General features: G+C 52.5%; 1 protein-coding gene across 1 annotated transcript in view; it reads left to right on the top strand.

The window, feature by feature from the left end:
• Positions 1–14,760, top strand: part of cdc42se1 (CDC42 small effector 1) — a 32,169-nt gene that overhangs the window by 7,177 nt on the left and 10,232 nt on the right. The window contains exon 2 of the mRNA XM_080532820.1: positions 6,820–7,164. Within this exon, the coding sequence (XP_080388946.1) occupies positions 7,006–7,164 (159 nt within the window). The 5' untranslated portion in view covers positions 6,820–7,005. The remainder of the gene's footprint in view (positions 1–6,819; positions 7,165–14,760) is intronic.

The following is a 14,760-nucleotide window of genomic DNA, read 5'->3' as shown; positions in this document are numbered from 1 at the left end:
TTGTACAGTGCTCTGTTTAAAAGCTACTACGGTAATTCTGTCTCTTTGTCCAGAGTCGGAAAATGTTGTTTACAAGATACACTCAGTTTTCACTTTGTTGTGTGTGTGTGTTCCAATATCCCTCTATCTATCTATACCTCTGTACTACGGTGTAGCTTATTGTCCTATAGGGGTGACAGGGCTGTGTAGGGAACTGTTAGGCTCTGGTTTGTGGTTTGATAAGCAGCTGATTGGATGGTTAGAAGGTCTTCCCAGGGCTCCCGTTGGTCTTCATTCAGGGTGTTCCTGTTCTCATGTTTGGTTAAGGGTTAGTCATGTAGTCATGTAGTCATGTAGCTCTGCTGGCCAGTTGGATGTGATGTCAACATCCCAGCACTGAACCTGGAGACCTCGCGCTTACTGGCTAGCCTCCCTTACCTCAAGGCCAACCATGCCTCTAATAGTGTGTGTGTGTGTGTGTGTGTGTGTGTCTGTGTCTCTGTGTCTCTGTGTGTGTCTCTGTCTCTGTGTCTGTCTGTCTCTGTCTGTGTCTCTGTCTGTCTGTGTCTGTGTCTATCTGTGTCTATGTCTGTGTCTGTGTCTGTCTGTGTCTATCTCTGTCTCTGTCTGTGTCTCCGTCTCTGTCTGTGTCTCTGTCTGTCTGTGTCTGTGTCTATCTGTGTCTGTGTCTCTGTCTGTGTCTGTCTGTGTCTGTCTCTGTCTGTGTCTCTGTCTGTGTCTGTCTGTCTCTGTCTGTGTCTGTCTGTCTCTGTCTGTGTCTGTCTCTGTCTGTGTCTGTCTGTCTCTGTCTGTGTCTGTGTCTGTCTGTCTCTGTCTGTCTGTGTCTGTGTCTATCTGTGTCTATCTGTGTCTCTGTCTCTGTCTCTGTCTGTGTCTGTCTGTGTCTGTGTCTCTGTCTCTGTCTGTGTCTCTGTCTGTCTGTGGGGTTGGGTAGAGAGAAAGTTCTTATGAGCTAGCGCTAGCCTACATATGGGTGCCTATAAAAGCTGTCTCTAATCTAAAGTGCTCTCCTCAGGGGCGTGTTAGGGGGAAGTATTATGGGATGGTCAGAGCCGTGTCGGTGCATGATAAGCCAGCAGGAAGGAGCGCGCTGGCAGCCTACCCACAGGGAAACGAGCTAGCCGTTGCTGAGTCTGACTTCAACTAACTGTCTAGTGTCTTCGGCTAACTGACTTCAGCTAACTGACTTCAGCTAACTGACTTCAGCTAACTGTCTTCAGCTAACTGTCTTCAGCTAACTGTCTTCAGCTAACTGACTTCAACTAACTGTCTAGTGTCTACAGCTAACTGTCTTCAGCTAACTGACTTCAGCTAACTGACTTCAGCTAACTGACTTCAGCTAACTGACTTCAACTAACTGTCTAGTGTCTACAGCTAACTGACTTCAGCTAACTGACTTCAGCTAACTGACTTCAACTAACTGTCTAGTGTCTTCAGCTAACTGACTTCAGCTAACTGACTTCAGCTAACTGTCTTCAGCTAACTGTCTTCAGCTAACTGACTTCTCAAAAAGGTCAAGCTCTCCCCCTGGTCTAAAAGAAAGCGAGGTTACCTCAGTTTCCTCAGAAGGTTGTCCTCTCAACCCCCCTTGTTAATGTCGTATAGAAGAGATGGAAACCTGGCTGAGATGAAAACTATTTAGAAGAACATCTGACTCATGTGGCCTGGGGTGGGCCAGTGGTCTGAATGGACTGACTTTATATAGCGCCTTGTTCAACACATTCACACACCAATGGCGACAAGCTGCCATGCAAGGCGCCGGCCGGCCCACTCACTGAGAGCAATTTGGGGTTCAGTGTCTTGACCAAGGACACCTCCACATGTGGCCAGCCGGGGTTCGAACCGGGGATCTGCCGACCTTGCGATCATTAGACGCCGGCTCTACCTCCTGAGACACAGCCTCTACCTCCTGAGACACAGCCTCTACCTCCTGAGACACAGCCTCTACCTCCACCAGCCTCTACCTCCTGAGACACAGCCTCTACCTCCTGAGACACAGCCTCTACCTCCTGAGACACAGCCTCTACCTCCTGAGACACAGCCTCTACCTCCTGAGACACAGCCTCTACGTCCTGAGACACAGCCTCTACCTCCTGAGACACAGCCTCTACCTCCTGAGACACAGCCTCTACCTCCTGAGACACAGCTGCCCCCAGCACCAAGCACCATGGCCTACAGTGCACACACATGCCCATGTCGACATGGGTTCATGGGTTCGACATGCCCTCTCCCGTCGTTACTTTCCTGTCTCTCTCTCCTATCTCTATCCCTCTGTCCCTCTATCTCTCTCTCTCTCCTATCTCTATTCTCTCTCTCTCTCTCTATCTCTATCCTGTCTCTCTCTCCCTCTCTATCTCTATTCTCTCTCTCTCTCTCTCTCTCTCTCTCTCTCTATCTCTATCCAATAGAAACTGAAATATATGAGAGTGGGACCTCCACATTCCAAAAATATAACCGTAAGAAATGGGTCCAGTCTCTGTGTGTTTCTACGTCATACGCCCTCAGCACACACACACACACACACACACAGAACACACACACACACAGAACACACACACACACACACCGCTGACTCCTCAGCTGACCGCGGGACGGTCATGTGAAATCTAGACTTGAAGTTCAGTGAGGTGTGTGTGTGTGTGTGTGTGTGTGTGTGTGTGTGTGTGTGTACAGAGCTCTGTTTGAAAGCTACTAAGGTCGTTTTGTCCTTTGTCAGAGATGTTGTTCACCAGATGAAACACTCAGGTCACCTCAGGTCACTGTGTGGATGCCCTGTGGGCGTTAATACCAGGGTGCTGGGTGGTTTGTGTACAGATGAAAGACTTTGTCACCGGGGGGGGGGGGGGGGGAATAAGGCGCTAGATAAGTCAGTCTGTTTACAAGGAGTTTGATGAAAAAAGGTTTTTGTCTGGGTGTCTGTCTGTCCCTGTCTGTCTGTCTGTCCCTGTCTGACCCCCCCCTGTCCTCTCAGTGAGGAGATAAGGAGTTTGGTGACGACCCTTTTATGGCAACAACACACATAACTGCACCCTTGAGTTCCCACAGTACAGAGAGCCTGCTGCCTAGCTAACTGCTGCCTAGCTAACTGCTGCCTAGCTAACCTAGCCCAACTGCTGCCTAGCTAACTGCCACTTTGAGGCAGATGGACTGAACCATCATTGCTCTCCTAGGGGGGGGGGGGGGGGCAGGGGGAACCTCAAATTAGAACCAACCACCCCACATCCCTGGAGAGCTCCGGGTTTTATTTATACGAGATGATGAGCCGCCGCCGCCAGGGACCGGAGGAGTCCGAGGCGGGAGTTTCCGTTAAGCCTTCCTTACCTCACAGGACAACTATGTGAGCTGCCCCGAATCCTGTCTCTCCTCCGCTGCCTCCCCCTCTCTTCTCTTCTCCTCCGCTGCCTCCCCCTCTCTTCTCTTCTCCTCCGCTGCCTCCCCCCCTCTTCTTCTCCTCCGCTGCCTCCCCCCCTCTTCTCTTCTCCTCCGCTGCCTCCCCCTCTTCTCTTCTCCTCCGCTGCCTCCCCCTCTTCTCTTCTCCTCCGCTGCCTCCCCCTCTTCTCTTCTCCTCCGCTGCCTCCCCCTCTTCTCTTCTCCTCCGCTGCCTCCCTCTCTTCTCTTCTCCTCCGCTGCCTCCCCCTCTTCTCTTCTCCTCCGCTGCCTCCCCCTCTTCTCTTCTCCTACCCTGCCTCCCCCTCTTCTCTCCTCCTACCCTGTGGTCTGAGTCATCATGGGAAGCTTGGTCATGAGAGATGTTCTGTGAATAGTTCTACCACACAGTGTTCTATACTATGCCTCCTAAGACTTTGACTGGCCCCCCTTGTACTGTCTCTCCAGTGTCTATTAATATCATGTATCGTCTCTTCTATCATGACGTCTGTCTGCCAAATGGCCCCTGGCCTGAGCTGGATTACTCTTCCTGCTACGACTGGTGGACTGAGGATTCACTTGCTTAGTCAGATGTATCGATTGTCGAAGTCGCTTTGGAATAAGGCGTCTGCAAAAAAAAAGAAAGAAAAGGTATTCTACCTCACAGTGTTGTACGTTTACGTTTACATTGTTGGCATTTAGCAGACGCCTTTATCCAAAGCAAAGTACATTTGACTGTAGTAAGTGAATCATTTATCCAACAGTCGTAGCAGGAAAATGTAGGCTACGTTTTTATTAGATTTTTCCCCAAAAAAATTATTAGCAGTAGAGAAACTGTACAGGGGGGTAGAGGGGATGTAGATGTCTCAGGAGGGACAGTTAAGGTGTAGCCTGAAGAGATGGAGGTCTTCAGGAGGGACAGTTAAGGTGTAGCCTGAAGAGATGGAGGTCTTCAGGAGGGACAGTTAAGGTGTAGCCTGAAGAGACGGAGGTCTTTAGGAGGGACAGTTAAGGTGTAGCCTGAAGAGATGGAGGTCTTCAGGAGGGACAGTTAAGGCGTAGCCTGAAGAGATGGAGGTCTTCAGGAGGGACAGTTAAGGCGTAGCCTGAAGAGATGGAGGTCTTCAGGAGGGACAGTTAAGGTGTAGCCTGAAGAGATGGAGGTCTTCAGGAGGGACGGTCCTTACGCAGTTAGGTCTTCAGTCTACGGTGGAAGATAGCAGACTAGTATAATAGTCTGTAGAAGATGGTAGAGTAGTATGACAGTCTGTAGAACAACTCTGCCTGTTGAAACAGCACAGGACAACACAGCTCCGTGTGATTGGCTCAGCCTGTGTGTGACTCAAGACAGACCTCATCTTGTACCAACCTGCACCCCCCCAACCTGCCCCCCCTACCCCCCAGCCCCCCCCCCCCCCCCCTCCCCCCTCACCCGGAGGACAAAGGATGGTTCAGTCCAACTGCCACAGAGTGTTTTGTGACGTATATGGTCACCCTGGTGTTTTGTGACGTATATGGACAGCCTGGTGTTTTGTGACGTATATGGACAGCCTGGTGTTTTGGGTGTTTTTGGCGTCGACTGTCTAGCCATCCATCATCTTCAGGGGCGTTCCAGGACGCTTACAGCACCTGGCAGTATGATGGTCCTGATAATGAGCCTGAGTTATTGTTTTATACATGTTGGTTTTAAGTGAAGTGATCACTGCCCCCCCCCCCCCTCCAACCCAACTTGCTTTCTCTGTGAGCCTCAGTGACGGATTGCTCACAGCTGAAAATGTTAAATGTTCTGGTCAAAGCCCTTCCCTCCTTCCCCACTGTGTGTGGTGGGACTGTTCTAGAACCTTCCCTGTTCTAGAACCTTCCCTGACCAGTGTTCTACCCTGGCTGTGTGGTTGCCTTGGTGTTCTAGAACGTTCCCTCCCTGACCAGTGTTCTACCCTGGCTGTGTGGTTGCCTTGGTGTTCTAGAACCTTTCCTGACCAGTGTTCTACCCTGGCTGTGTGGTTGCCTTGGTGTTCTAGAACGTTCCCTGGCCAGTGTTCTACCCTGGCTGTGTGGTTGCCTTGGTGTTGAACTGTAGTTTCCATGTCCAGACGTGACTTTACCTAATGTATAAATATTCTGTGTAACTTTCTTTCTGGGGTATTTCTGGGGTAGTGGAGTTCAGTAGATGACGTCAAACTCTCCACCACACTCACACACACACACGCACACACACAGACACACACACTCACACACACACACAGACACACACAGACACACACACTCACACACAGACACACACACTCACACACACACACATTCCTGAGCGGTTTCCTCCAACGGTCTCGCTCACAGCCTGGAGGCCTGATAACCCGGTGCTGGAGGCCAGCCACGTTGTTATGAAGAGTTGTAATCAAACGATCGGCAGCGAGCCCAAAGTAAACTAGCAGCAGCGCAGCAACGACCTGTGGTACTGGGAGAGAGGAAGGAGACCAGGAAAGTGTGAGGTGAAGTCTTGTTGATGAATCAGAGAGAGGAAGTCGGTCGGTGACCAACGCCGTGTCTTCTGATCTGTGGTCAGACCCCACGTTTGACTCACAGGCTCTGGGGGGGCAGGGGGGGGGGCAGGGGGGGGGGGCAGGGGGGGGGGCGGGACTTCCATAGAACTGCTTTGTACTCGTCATAAGCGTTTGTCAGCACAATGCACCAGGCGCTCCTCAGTCTCGTCTAGGCAGTAAAGCCACAGAGTTTATTGCATCATTTGAAATGATGCAAATGTGACCAGACTGAAATAACTATTCTGTCTGCCCCTGTCTGTCTGTCCCTGTCTGTCCCTGTCTGTCTGTCTGTCCCTGTCTGTCCCTGTCTGTCTGTCTGTCTGTCCCTGTCTGTCTGTCTGTCCCTGTCTGTCCCTGTCTATTCTGTCTGCCCCTGTCTGTCTGTCTGTCCCTGTCTGTCCCTGTCTGTCTGTCTGTCTGCCTGCCTGTCTGAAACCCCCCTGTGACTAGATAAGGAGTTTGGTCAAACCCTTTTATGGTAACGACACACAACTACTTCCTTGAGTTCCCACAGTACAGGCCAGAGAGCCCTGGCGTCACGCTCTGTTCTATTACCTCTCAGTGTTCTACCTCAGTGTTCTACCTCAGTGTTCTACCTCAGTGTTCTACCTCAGTGTTCTACCTCAGTGTTCTACCACTGAGAGGCACTGTGAGGCACTGAGGCAGGCTCTAACACGTCCTCAGGTTTCAGGCGAGGTTACTCATCACACGATGACCAAACCACCTCAACTGAAACTCTGGCCAGAGTTCCTCTGGTTCATCAAGAAATACCCGTCCCACCGAAGATCACACACACCAGCGTTGACGTGATATAGAAACTGATAAATCATGATGATGCATGAGAACTCACAGAACTGTTCACTTTCCATTTGTTTTGTCTCTCGATCAACCGTTTCTTTGCCTGTCTCAACAGGTTACACACACAGAGAGAGGAGGCACAGCACGGACTTCAACCCAACTGGATCGAGAGGAGGATCGTCAAAGAACGACAGAGATCTCTGGAGGCTAAGGAAATACCAGGACCTGAACTTTTTGGGGGGTTTTGGGGTTTTTGGGACGTAGCTGACTTTGGATATCAGATTTCCGCGTGTGTATCTGGATGCCCCAGGACTATCCCAAGATTGAGGGTCACAGGGGGAGCCTGCCTTCACCAGCCTGCAGGGCGGCGACAGAGAGCAGGGTGCTGAACCGGCGAAGCCCAGGGATGAGCGAGTTCTGGCACAAGATGGGCTGCTGTGTGGTGGCCAAACCCCCTCCGGTGAGTCCAGCTGCCTGGTGCCGCTTCACTGTGCTTAAGCTGGAAGGCCCATAATAACGCTTTAGTTTGATTATATAATTTAGATGATTGTCTACTTTATCTCCTTGTCGTGTGTAGTATGTCATTCTGAACTCTGTGTAGTATGTCATCTATGATCGGAACATATCCACACAAAAACGTTAAGGTGTTAACCTATCAAGTGGAATATATTTTGCATCTGATCATATCATGTTATAAGCAGGTGAGTTTGGGTCTGTTTTTTTAGGCGGTAATTAGTCAAATAGTTTAAATAAGAGGTTAACTTGTAACTCAAGAGCAGCAAACACATTTCTTTTGCCTTTTAACCGGGTCAGGTGGGTGCCATTCAATCCCCAAGGTGTCGGAGAAAAAAGAAGTAGCCTTGCGAACCGATGGTTCTCGAGCCTAACCGCCCTTAGGGGGCAGGAGCCTATCTCCTGTTTCCGTAGCGTGAGGCGGCTTGATGTACAAGTACACCCCCTGGACATGACGCTGGTATGTCGCAGGGTCTTACCCCCCCCCCCCAATCCAACCCTTAATGCTGAGTGCCAAGCAGGGAGGCATCAGGTACCATGTTTATAGTCTTTGGTGGTACGACTCGGCCGGGGATCGAACTCACAACCTCCCAATCTCAGGTTGGACGACACTCTAACCGCAACACCACTGAGGCATCGTAGAGGTATAAAATGCCTTGAGCTGTTTCCCCCCCGTGGGGCAGGTTTAATGCCCCAGCTAAGCCTGCTCTACCGTGGTGGTTGACCTCCCTCCTCTGTGTGTTTTGAGGCCTTTTCCTCTGGCTCAAAGGTCCGTGCGGCGGTGGTGGTGTTGTTGTTGCCAAACGTAGACTTTGATCATCGCAGACAAACAAGCCAGCTCTGACCACACACTAGACCTCGACACCAACGTCTTTCTGGCTGTTAGTACCAACATAATAACTTCTCAGGGGTTTATGGGTACCAGAGCTCCGCACAGCTGCCTAATCGCAGGTCTTAAAACCGTACTGGAACGGCCAAGAGAGAACCGCGGCCTGAAGACCACCTCCGTACGCTGCTAGACGCCGCGCCAAGACGATTTAAAGCGGGGGAACCTTTTTAATGCGTCAGACTTCAATAACTCTGTTGGCAGCCGCCATTCTTATTTATGGTGTTTTTCTGACTCCCATCTGTGATCACTTACAGGCTGATATCTTGAACGGGTCACAGTTTACAGCTCTACAGTCCAGGGGCATCCACGACGTTATGAGACATCCCTGAAGGAGAATTGAAAGTGTGCCATTGTTGTAATTTGCTGGCGATGCGAGGGTTAAAGACCCTGAGCATACGAGCAGTTTAACTTTGTTTAACACTTTGTTCGGCTGCACTCAGGCAGGCGGTTCAGGACCATGTTCGCACGGACAAATAGACTGAAGCTCAGCTTCTACCCTAGGGCCATTCAGGCCCTGAACACAGCAAAGACCTAGGTTCTAGGCCCTGGACAATCTAGACAATTTGATGGCAGCTACTAGATTGTAAACATAAGTGCGATATTGAAATACAACTGTGAACATTTCAAAAACCTGCAAACTGCGACACTTTAATGAATGTGCAACAACACTATGTGCAATATGACAACCCTTGTGTACATACGGTTCAGATATAGGAAATGTTAGGATATTTATAGCATAGCATAGAGTACAGCACAGTGTTTTATTGTATAGTATAGTATAGTGGATAGTGTACATAGCCTTTATTTATGTAAACCAGCTCTTTTCCCTTCTTGTTTTTAGTCTTTTTTCCAAGCACCAGGGGAGCCCCCCCTCCTACATTTCGTTGTTTGGTACCTGTACTGTATTAATGACAATAAAGACCATTCATTCATTCATTCATAACTCCTTAACGACCGTAACGACCTTTGATCGATGTGTTTCGCAGAATAATTTGGGCGTCTTCATAAGAACGTAAGCTGTAACAGTTAAGTTACCTCAGTTGAACGTTAAAACATGGAACTAATGAGGCAGGCTGACCCCTGACCTTTGACCTGCAACACTACAACCTTCAACCGTCTATCTGAGGGGCGATCAGATATTTTCATATCTCTTCCCTGTAGAGTAGAGTAGAGGAGCGTCCCTTCGCTCTCCAGCGCTGACCTTTGACCTCACTAGGGCGGTTCCCACTGGCGGCCCTCCCTCCCTCTGCTCCTGGCCCTGGCCTCACTGGGAGACCCTCCCTCCCTCTGCTCCTGGCCCTGGCCTCACTGGGCGAGCCTCCCTCCCTCTGCTCCTGGCCCTGGCCTCACTGGGCGAGCCTCCCTCCCTCTGCTCCTGGCCCTGGCCTCACTGGGAGACCCTCCCTCCCTCTGCTCCTGGCCCTGGCCTCACTGGGCGACCCTCCCTCCCTCTGCTCCTGGCCCTGGCCTCCCTCCCTCCCTCCCTCCCTCTGCTCCTGGCCCTGGCCTCCCTCCCTCTGCTCCTGGCCCTGGCCTCCCTCCCTCCCTCCCTCTGCTCCTGGCCCTGGCCTCCCTCCCTCCCTCCCTCTGCTCCTGGCCCTGGCCTCCCTCCCTCCCTCCCTCTGTTCCTGGCCCTGGCCTCACTGGGCGGTTCCCACTGGCGCCCCTCCCTCCCTCTGCTCCTGGCCCTGGCCTCACTGGGCGACCCTCCCTCCCTCTGCTCCTGGCCCTGGCCTCCCTCCCTCCCTCCCTCTGCTCCTGGCCCTGGCCTCACTGGGCGACCCTCCCTCCCTCTGCTCCTGGCCCTGGCCTCCCTCCCTCTGCTCCTGGCCCTGGCCTCCCTCCCTCCCTCCCTCTGCTCCTGGCCCTGGCCTCACTGGGAGAGTTACGTAACGGTGGTCTTTGTCCCGTTCCCGCTGGTCAACAATGAGCCCAGGGGCTGAGGAGAGGAAGAGGCCTGGCCCTGGGGCACTCTGGGACGGCCCCTTCCCCTCTTTCCTCCCCCCCTCCCTCCCTACCTCCCTCCCTCCTCTCTCCTCCTTCCTCCCCTCCCTCCCTCCCCCCCTCCCTCCCTCCCTACCTACCTCCTCCCTCCTCTCTCCTCCTTCCTCTGCCCCCCCTCCCTCCCTCCCTACCTACCTCCTCCCTCCTCTCTCCTCCTTCCTCCCCCCCTCCTTCCCTCCCTCCTCTCTCCTCCTTCCTCCCCCCCCTCCCTCCCTCCCTCCCTCCTCCTTCCTCCCCCCCCCTCCCTCCCTACCTACCTCCTCCCCCCTCCTCCCCCTCCCTCCCTCCCTCCCCCCCCCTCCCTCCCTACCTACCTCCTCCCTCCTCTCTCCTCCTCCCTCCCTCCCTCCTCTCTCCTGCTTCCTCCCCCCCCCTCCCTCCCTCCCTACCTACCTCCTCCCTCCTCTCTCCTCCTCCCTCCCTCCCTCCTCTCTCCTGCTTCCTCCCCCCCCCTCCCTCCCTCCCTACCTACCTCCTCCCTCCCTCCCTCCCTCCTTCCTCCCTCTTTATTTTTAGGGCCCTTGTTTGTTCTATTGTGGGGGGAACACAATATACAGAGACGCCGGCTTTTTATAAACACACACTGGAAGCCTCGAGGGTTTAAATGCGGCGTCTGGGAGGGCAGAGGAGGAGGAGGAGGAGGAGGGCAGAGGAGGAGGAGGAGGAGAGGGAGGAGGGCAGAGGAGGAGGAGGGCAGAGGAGGAGGAGGAGGAGGGACGGGTGTTTGTCATCGTGGGACGGAGCGAGCTCTGCTCAGGCGGGACGTTCGGTCAGCGCTTTGTCTGTCTGTCTGTCTGCCTGTCTGTCTGCCTGTCTGTCTGCCTGCCTGTCTGTCTGCCTGTCTGCCTGTCTGTCTGTCTGTCTGTCTGTCTGTCGGGTCTACACAGCTGCCCACAGTGACACGTCTAATAATAGTCATAATAATAATTCATTGTATTTATATCGCGCTTTCCCGAGGCTCAAAGACGCTGACTATATGGAAAAAAAAGAAGACACAGAAACAACAAGCAACAGATAACATCAGCACATAGAACACAGAGTTAACGAACACGCACAGGGAACAATTAACACAGCAATGTCCAGGGGAGGGAGGGGGGGTGGCAGGGTTAGGGGTAGGGGAGGTTGTATGCGTGGGAGAACAGGTAGGTTTGGAGGTGGGATTAAAAAGTGGAGAGTGAGGGTGAGTGGCTGAGGGAGAGAGTTCCAGAGGCGGGGTGAGGCAGCTCGTGAAAAGGCACGGTGACCGAAGCCTTTGAGTTTTGAGGGTGGGACAGTGAGGGGAACAATGGACGAGGATCGGAGTCTACACACCTGCAGTGTCGTTGTTTATGTTTATCTACGGTAGTAGAACGTAGTAGTAAGGCGTTGTAGGGAGGCTCGTCGAGCTGTGTCATAAAACTGGGCGATTTGTTGACTTCCTTATCTAGGTTGTGGAGGATGTGGAGGATGTGGAGGACACGGTGGTTTGGTGGACGGTTGGACAGTGGACCTACTCCTATCTTGCGCTCCCAGATCATCACTGTCTGTTGTCGCTGTTGTCAGGGTGTCTGTGTTTGTTGTTGTGGAAAGTCTGATGAGTCTTGCGGAATGTGTTCCCTGTGTGTTTGTGTGTGTTTATGCATGTTTACGTGACGTCTATAAATGTGAGTGTTTTGAAGTTAACAAGCTTACGACGAGCCCTTTTGGTGCTTGATATCACTTCACTACACCCCACATCTTTATCTTTTGGTGAAAATCCACAAGTCGGAAAGTATCAGAAAAAATAAGCTACAGTAATTTCTAATTTCACTGAACGCTGCCAAGTGACAGTTTAGTTAGCGATGATTTCTCTCAGCGTCTCCATGAAGAGTGTTTCTAGTCCGGGGGGGGTTTAACCAGGGTCCAGGAGGAGGTTTAACCAGGGTCCAGTAGGAGGTTTAACCAGGGTCCAGGAGGAGGTTTAACCAGGGTCCAGTAGGAGGTTTAACCAGGGTCCAGTAGGAGGTTTAACCAGGGTCCAGTAGGAGGTTTAACCAGGGTCCAGGAGGAGGTTTAACCAGGGTCCAGGAGGAGGTTTAACCAGGGTCCAGTAGGAGGTTTAACCAGGGTCCAGTAGGAGGTTTGACCAGGGTCCAGTAGGAGGTTTGACCAGGGTCCAGTAGGAGGTTTAACCAGGGTCCAGTAGGAGGTTTAACCAGGGTCCAGGAGGAGGTTTAACCAGGGTCCAGGAGGTTTAACCAGGGTCCAGTAGGAGGTTTAACCAGGGTCCAGTAGGAGGTTTAACCAGGGTCCAGTAGGAGGTTTAACCAGGGTCCAGTAGGAGGTTTAACCAGGGTCCAGTAGGAGGTTTAACCAGGGTCCAGGAGGAGGTTTAACCAGGGTCCAGTAGGAGGTTTAACCAGGGTCCAGTAGGAGGTTTAACCAGGGTCCAGTAGGTTTAACCAGGGTCCAGTAGGAGGTTTAACCAGGGTCCAGTAGGAGGTTTAACCAGGGTCCAGTAGGAGGTTTAACCAGGGTCCAGGAGGAGGTTTAACCAGGGTCCAGTAGGAGGTTTAACCAGGGTCCAGTAGGTTTAACCAGGGTCCAGGAGGAGGTTTAACCAGGGTCCAGTAGGAGGTTTAACCAGGGTCCAGTAGGAGGTTTAACCAGGGTCCAGTAGGAGGTTTAACCAGGGTCCAGTAGGAGGTTTAACCAGGGTCCAGTAGGAGGTTTAACCAGGGTCCAGTAGGTTTAACCAGGGTCCAGTAGGAGGTTTAACCAGGGTCCAGTAGGAGGGTTAACCAGGGTCCAGTAGGAGGGTTAACCAGGGTCCAGGAGGAGGTTTAACCAGGGTCCAGTAGGAGGTTTAACCAGGGTCCAGGAGGAGGTTTAACCAGGGTCCAGGAGGAGGTTTAACCAGGGTCCAGGAGGAGGTTTAACTAGGGTCCAGTAGGAGGTTTAACCAGGGTCCAGTAGGAGGTTTAACCAGGGTCCAGGAGGAGGTTTAACCAGGGTCTAGTAGGAGGTTTAACCAGGGTCCAGGAGGAGGTTTAACCAGGGTCCAGGAGGAGGTTTAACCAGGGTCCAGGAGGAGGTTTAACTAGGGTCCAGTAGGAGGTTTAACCAGGGTCCAGTAGGAGGTTTAACCAGGGTCCAGGAGGAGGTTTAACCAGGGTCCAGTAGGTTTAACCAGGGTCCAGTAGGAGGTTTAACCAGGGTCCAGGAGGAGGTTTAACCAGGGTCCAGGAGGAGGTTTAACCAGGGTCCAGGAGGAGGTTTAACCAGGGTCCAGTAGGAGGTTTAACCAGGGTCCAGGAGGAGGTTTAACCAGGGTCCAGTAGGAGGTTTAACCAGGGTCCAGTAGGAGGTTTAACCAGGGTCCAGGAGGAGGTTTAACCAGGGTCCAGGAGGAGGTTTAACCAGGGTCCAGGAGGAGGTTTAACCAGGGTCCAGTAGGAGGTTTAACCAGGGTCCAGTAGGAGGTTTAACCAGGGTCCAGGAGGAGGTTTAACCAGGGTCCAGTAGGTTTAACCAGGGTCCAGTAGGAGGTTTAACCAGGGTCCAGGAGGAGGTTTAACCAGGGTCCAGGAGGAGGTTTAACCAGGGTCCAGGAGGAGGTTTAACCAGGGTCCAGTAGGAGGTTTAACCAGGGTCCAGGAGGAGGTTTAACCAGGGTCCAGTAGGAGGTTTAACCAGGGTCCAGTAGGAGGTTTAACCAGGGTCCAGGAGGAGGTTTAACCAGGGTCCAGGAGGAGGTTTAACCAGGGTCCAGGAGGAGGTTTAACCAGGGTCCAGTAGGAGGTTTAACCAGGGTCCAGTAGGAGGTTTAACCAGGGTCCAGGAGGAAGTTTAACCAGGGTCCCGGAGGAGGTTTAACCAGGGTCCAGTAGGTGGTTTAACCAGGGTCCAGGAGGAGGTTTAACCAGGGTCCAGGAGGTTTAACCAGGGTCCAGGAGGTTTAACCAGGGTCCAGTAGGAGGTTTAACCATGGTCCAGTAGGAGGTTTAACCAGGGTCCAGGAGGAAGTTTAACCAGGGTCCAGTAGGAGGTTTAACCAGGGTCCAGGAGGAGGTTTAACCAGGGTCCAGTAGGAAGTTTAACCGGGGTCCAGGAGGTTTAACCAGGGTCCAGTAGGAGGTTTAACCAGGGTCCAGTAGGAAGTTTAACCAGGGTCCAGTAGGAAGTTTAACCAGGGTCCAGTAGGAGGTTTAACCAGGGTCCAGTAGGAGGTTTAACCAGGGTCCAGTAGGAGGTTTAACCAGGGTCCAGTAGGAGGTTTAACTAGGTTCCAGGAGGAGGGTCCAGTAGGTTTAACCAGGGTCCAGTAGGAGGTTTAACCAGGGTCCATTAGGAGGTTTAACCAGGGTCCAGTAGGAGGTTTAACTAGGTTCCAGGAGGAGGGTCCAGTAGGTTTAACCAGGGTCCAGTAGGAGGTTTAACCAGGGTCCATTAGGAGGTTTAACCAGGGTCCAGTAGGAGGTATATCGCCATAAAAGTATGGACAGATGGACAGATACACCCGCTTCTCCTGAAGGCCCTGGATGGCAGGGAGTTGGGTGATGTCAGGGCGGTTCTCACCACCCCTGTTCCAGGGCCGTCCGGTCAGAGACAGAGCAGCTGCCAGGATGCTCTACCGCTAGAGTTGACCAGGACCAGAGAGACAGACAGAGTTGACCAGGATCAGAGAGACAG

The sequence above is a fragment of the Nansenia antarctica genome (genome assembly GCF_963989245.1).
Source record: "Nansenia antarctica genome assembly, chromosome: 5".
NCBI lineage: Eukaryota > Metazoa > Chordata > Actinopteri > Argentiniformes > Microstomatidae > Nansenia > Nansenia antarctica.
The sequence above is the reverse complement of the archived record's forward strand: the minus strand, read 5'-3'. Positions and strand labels throughout refer to the sequence as shown.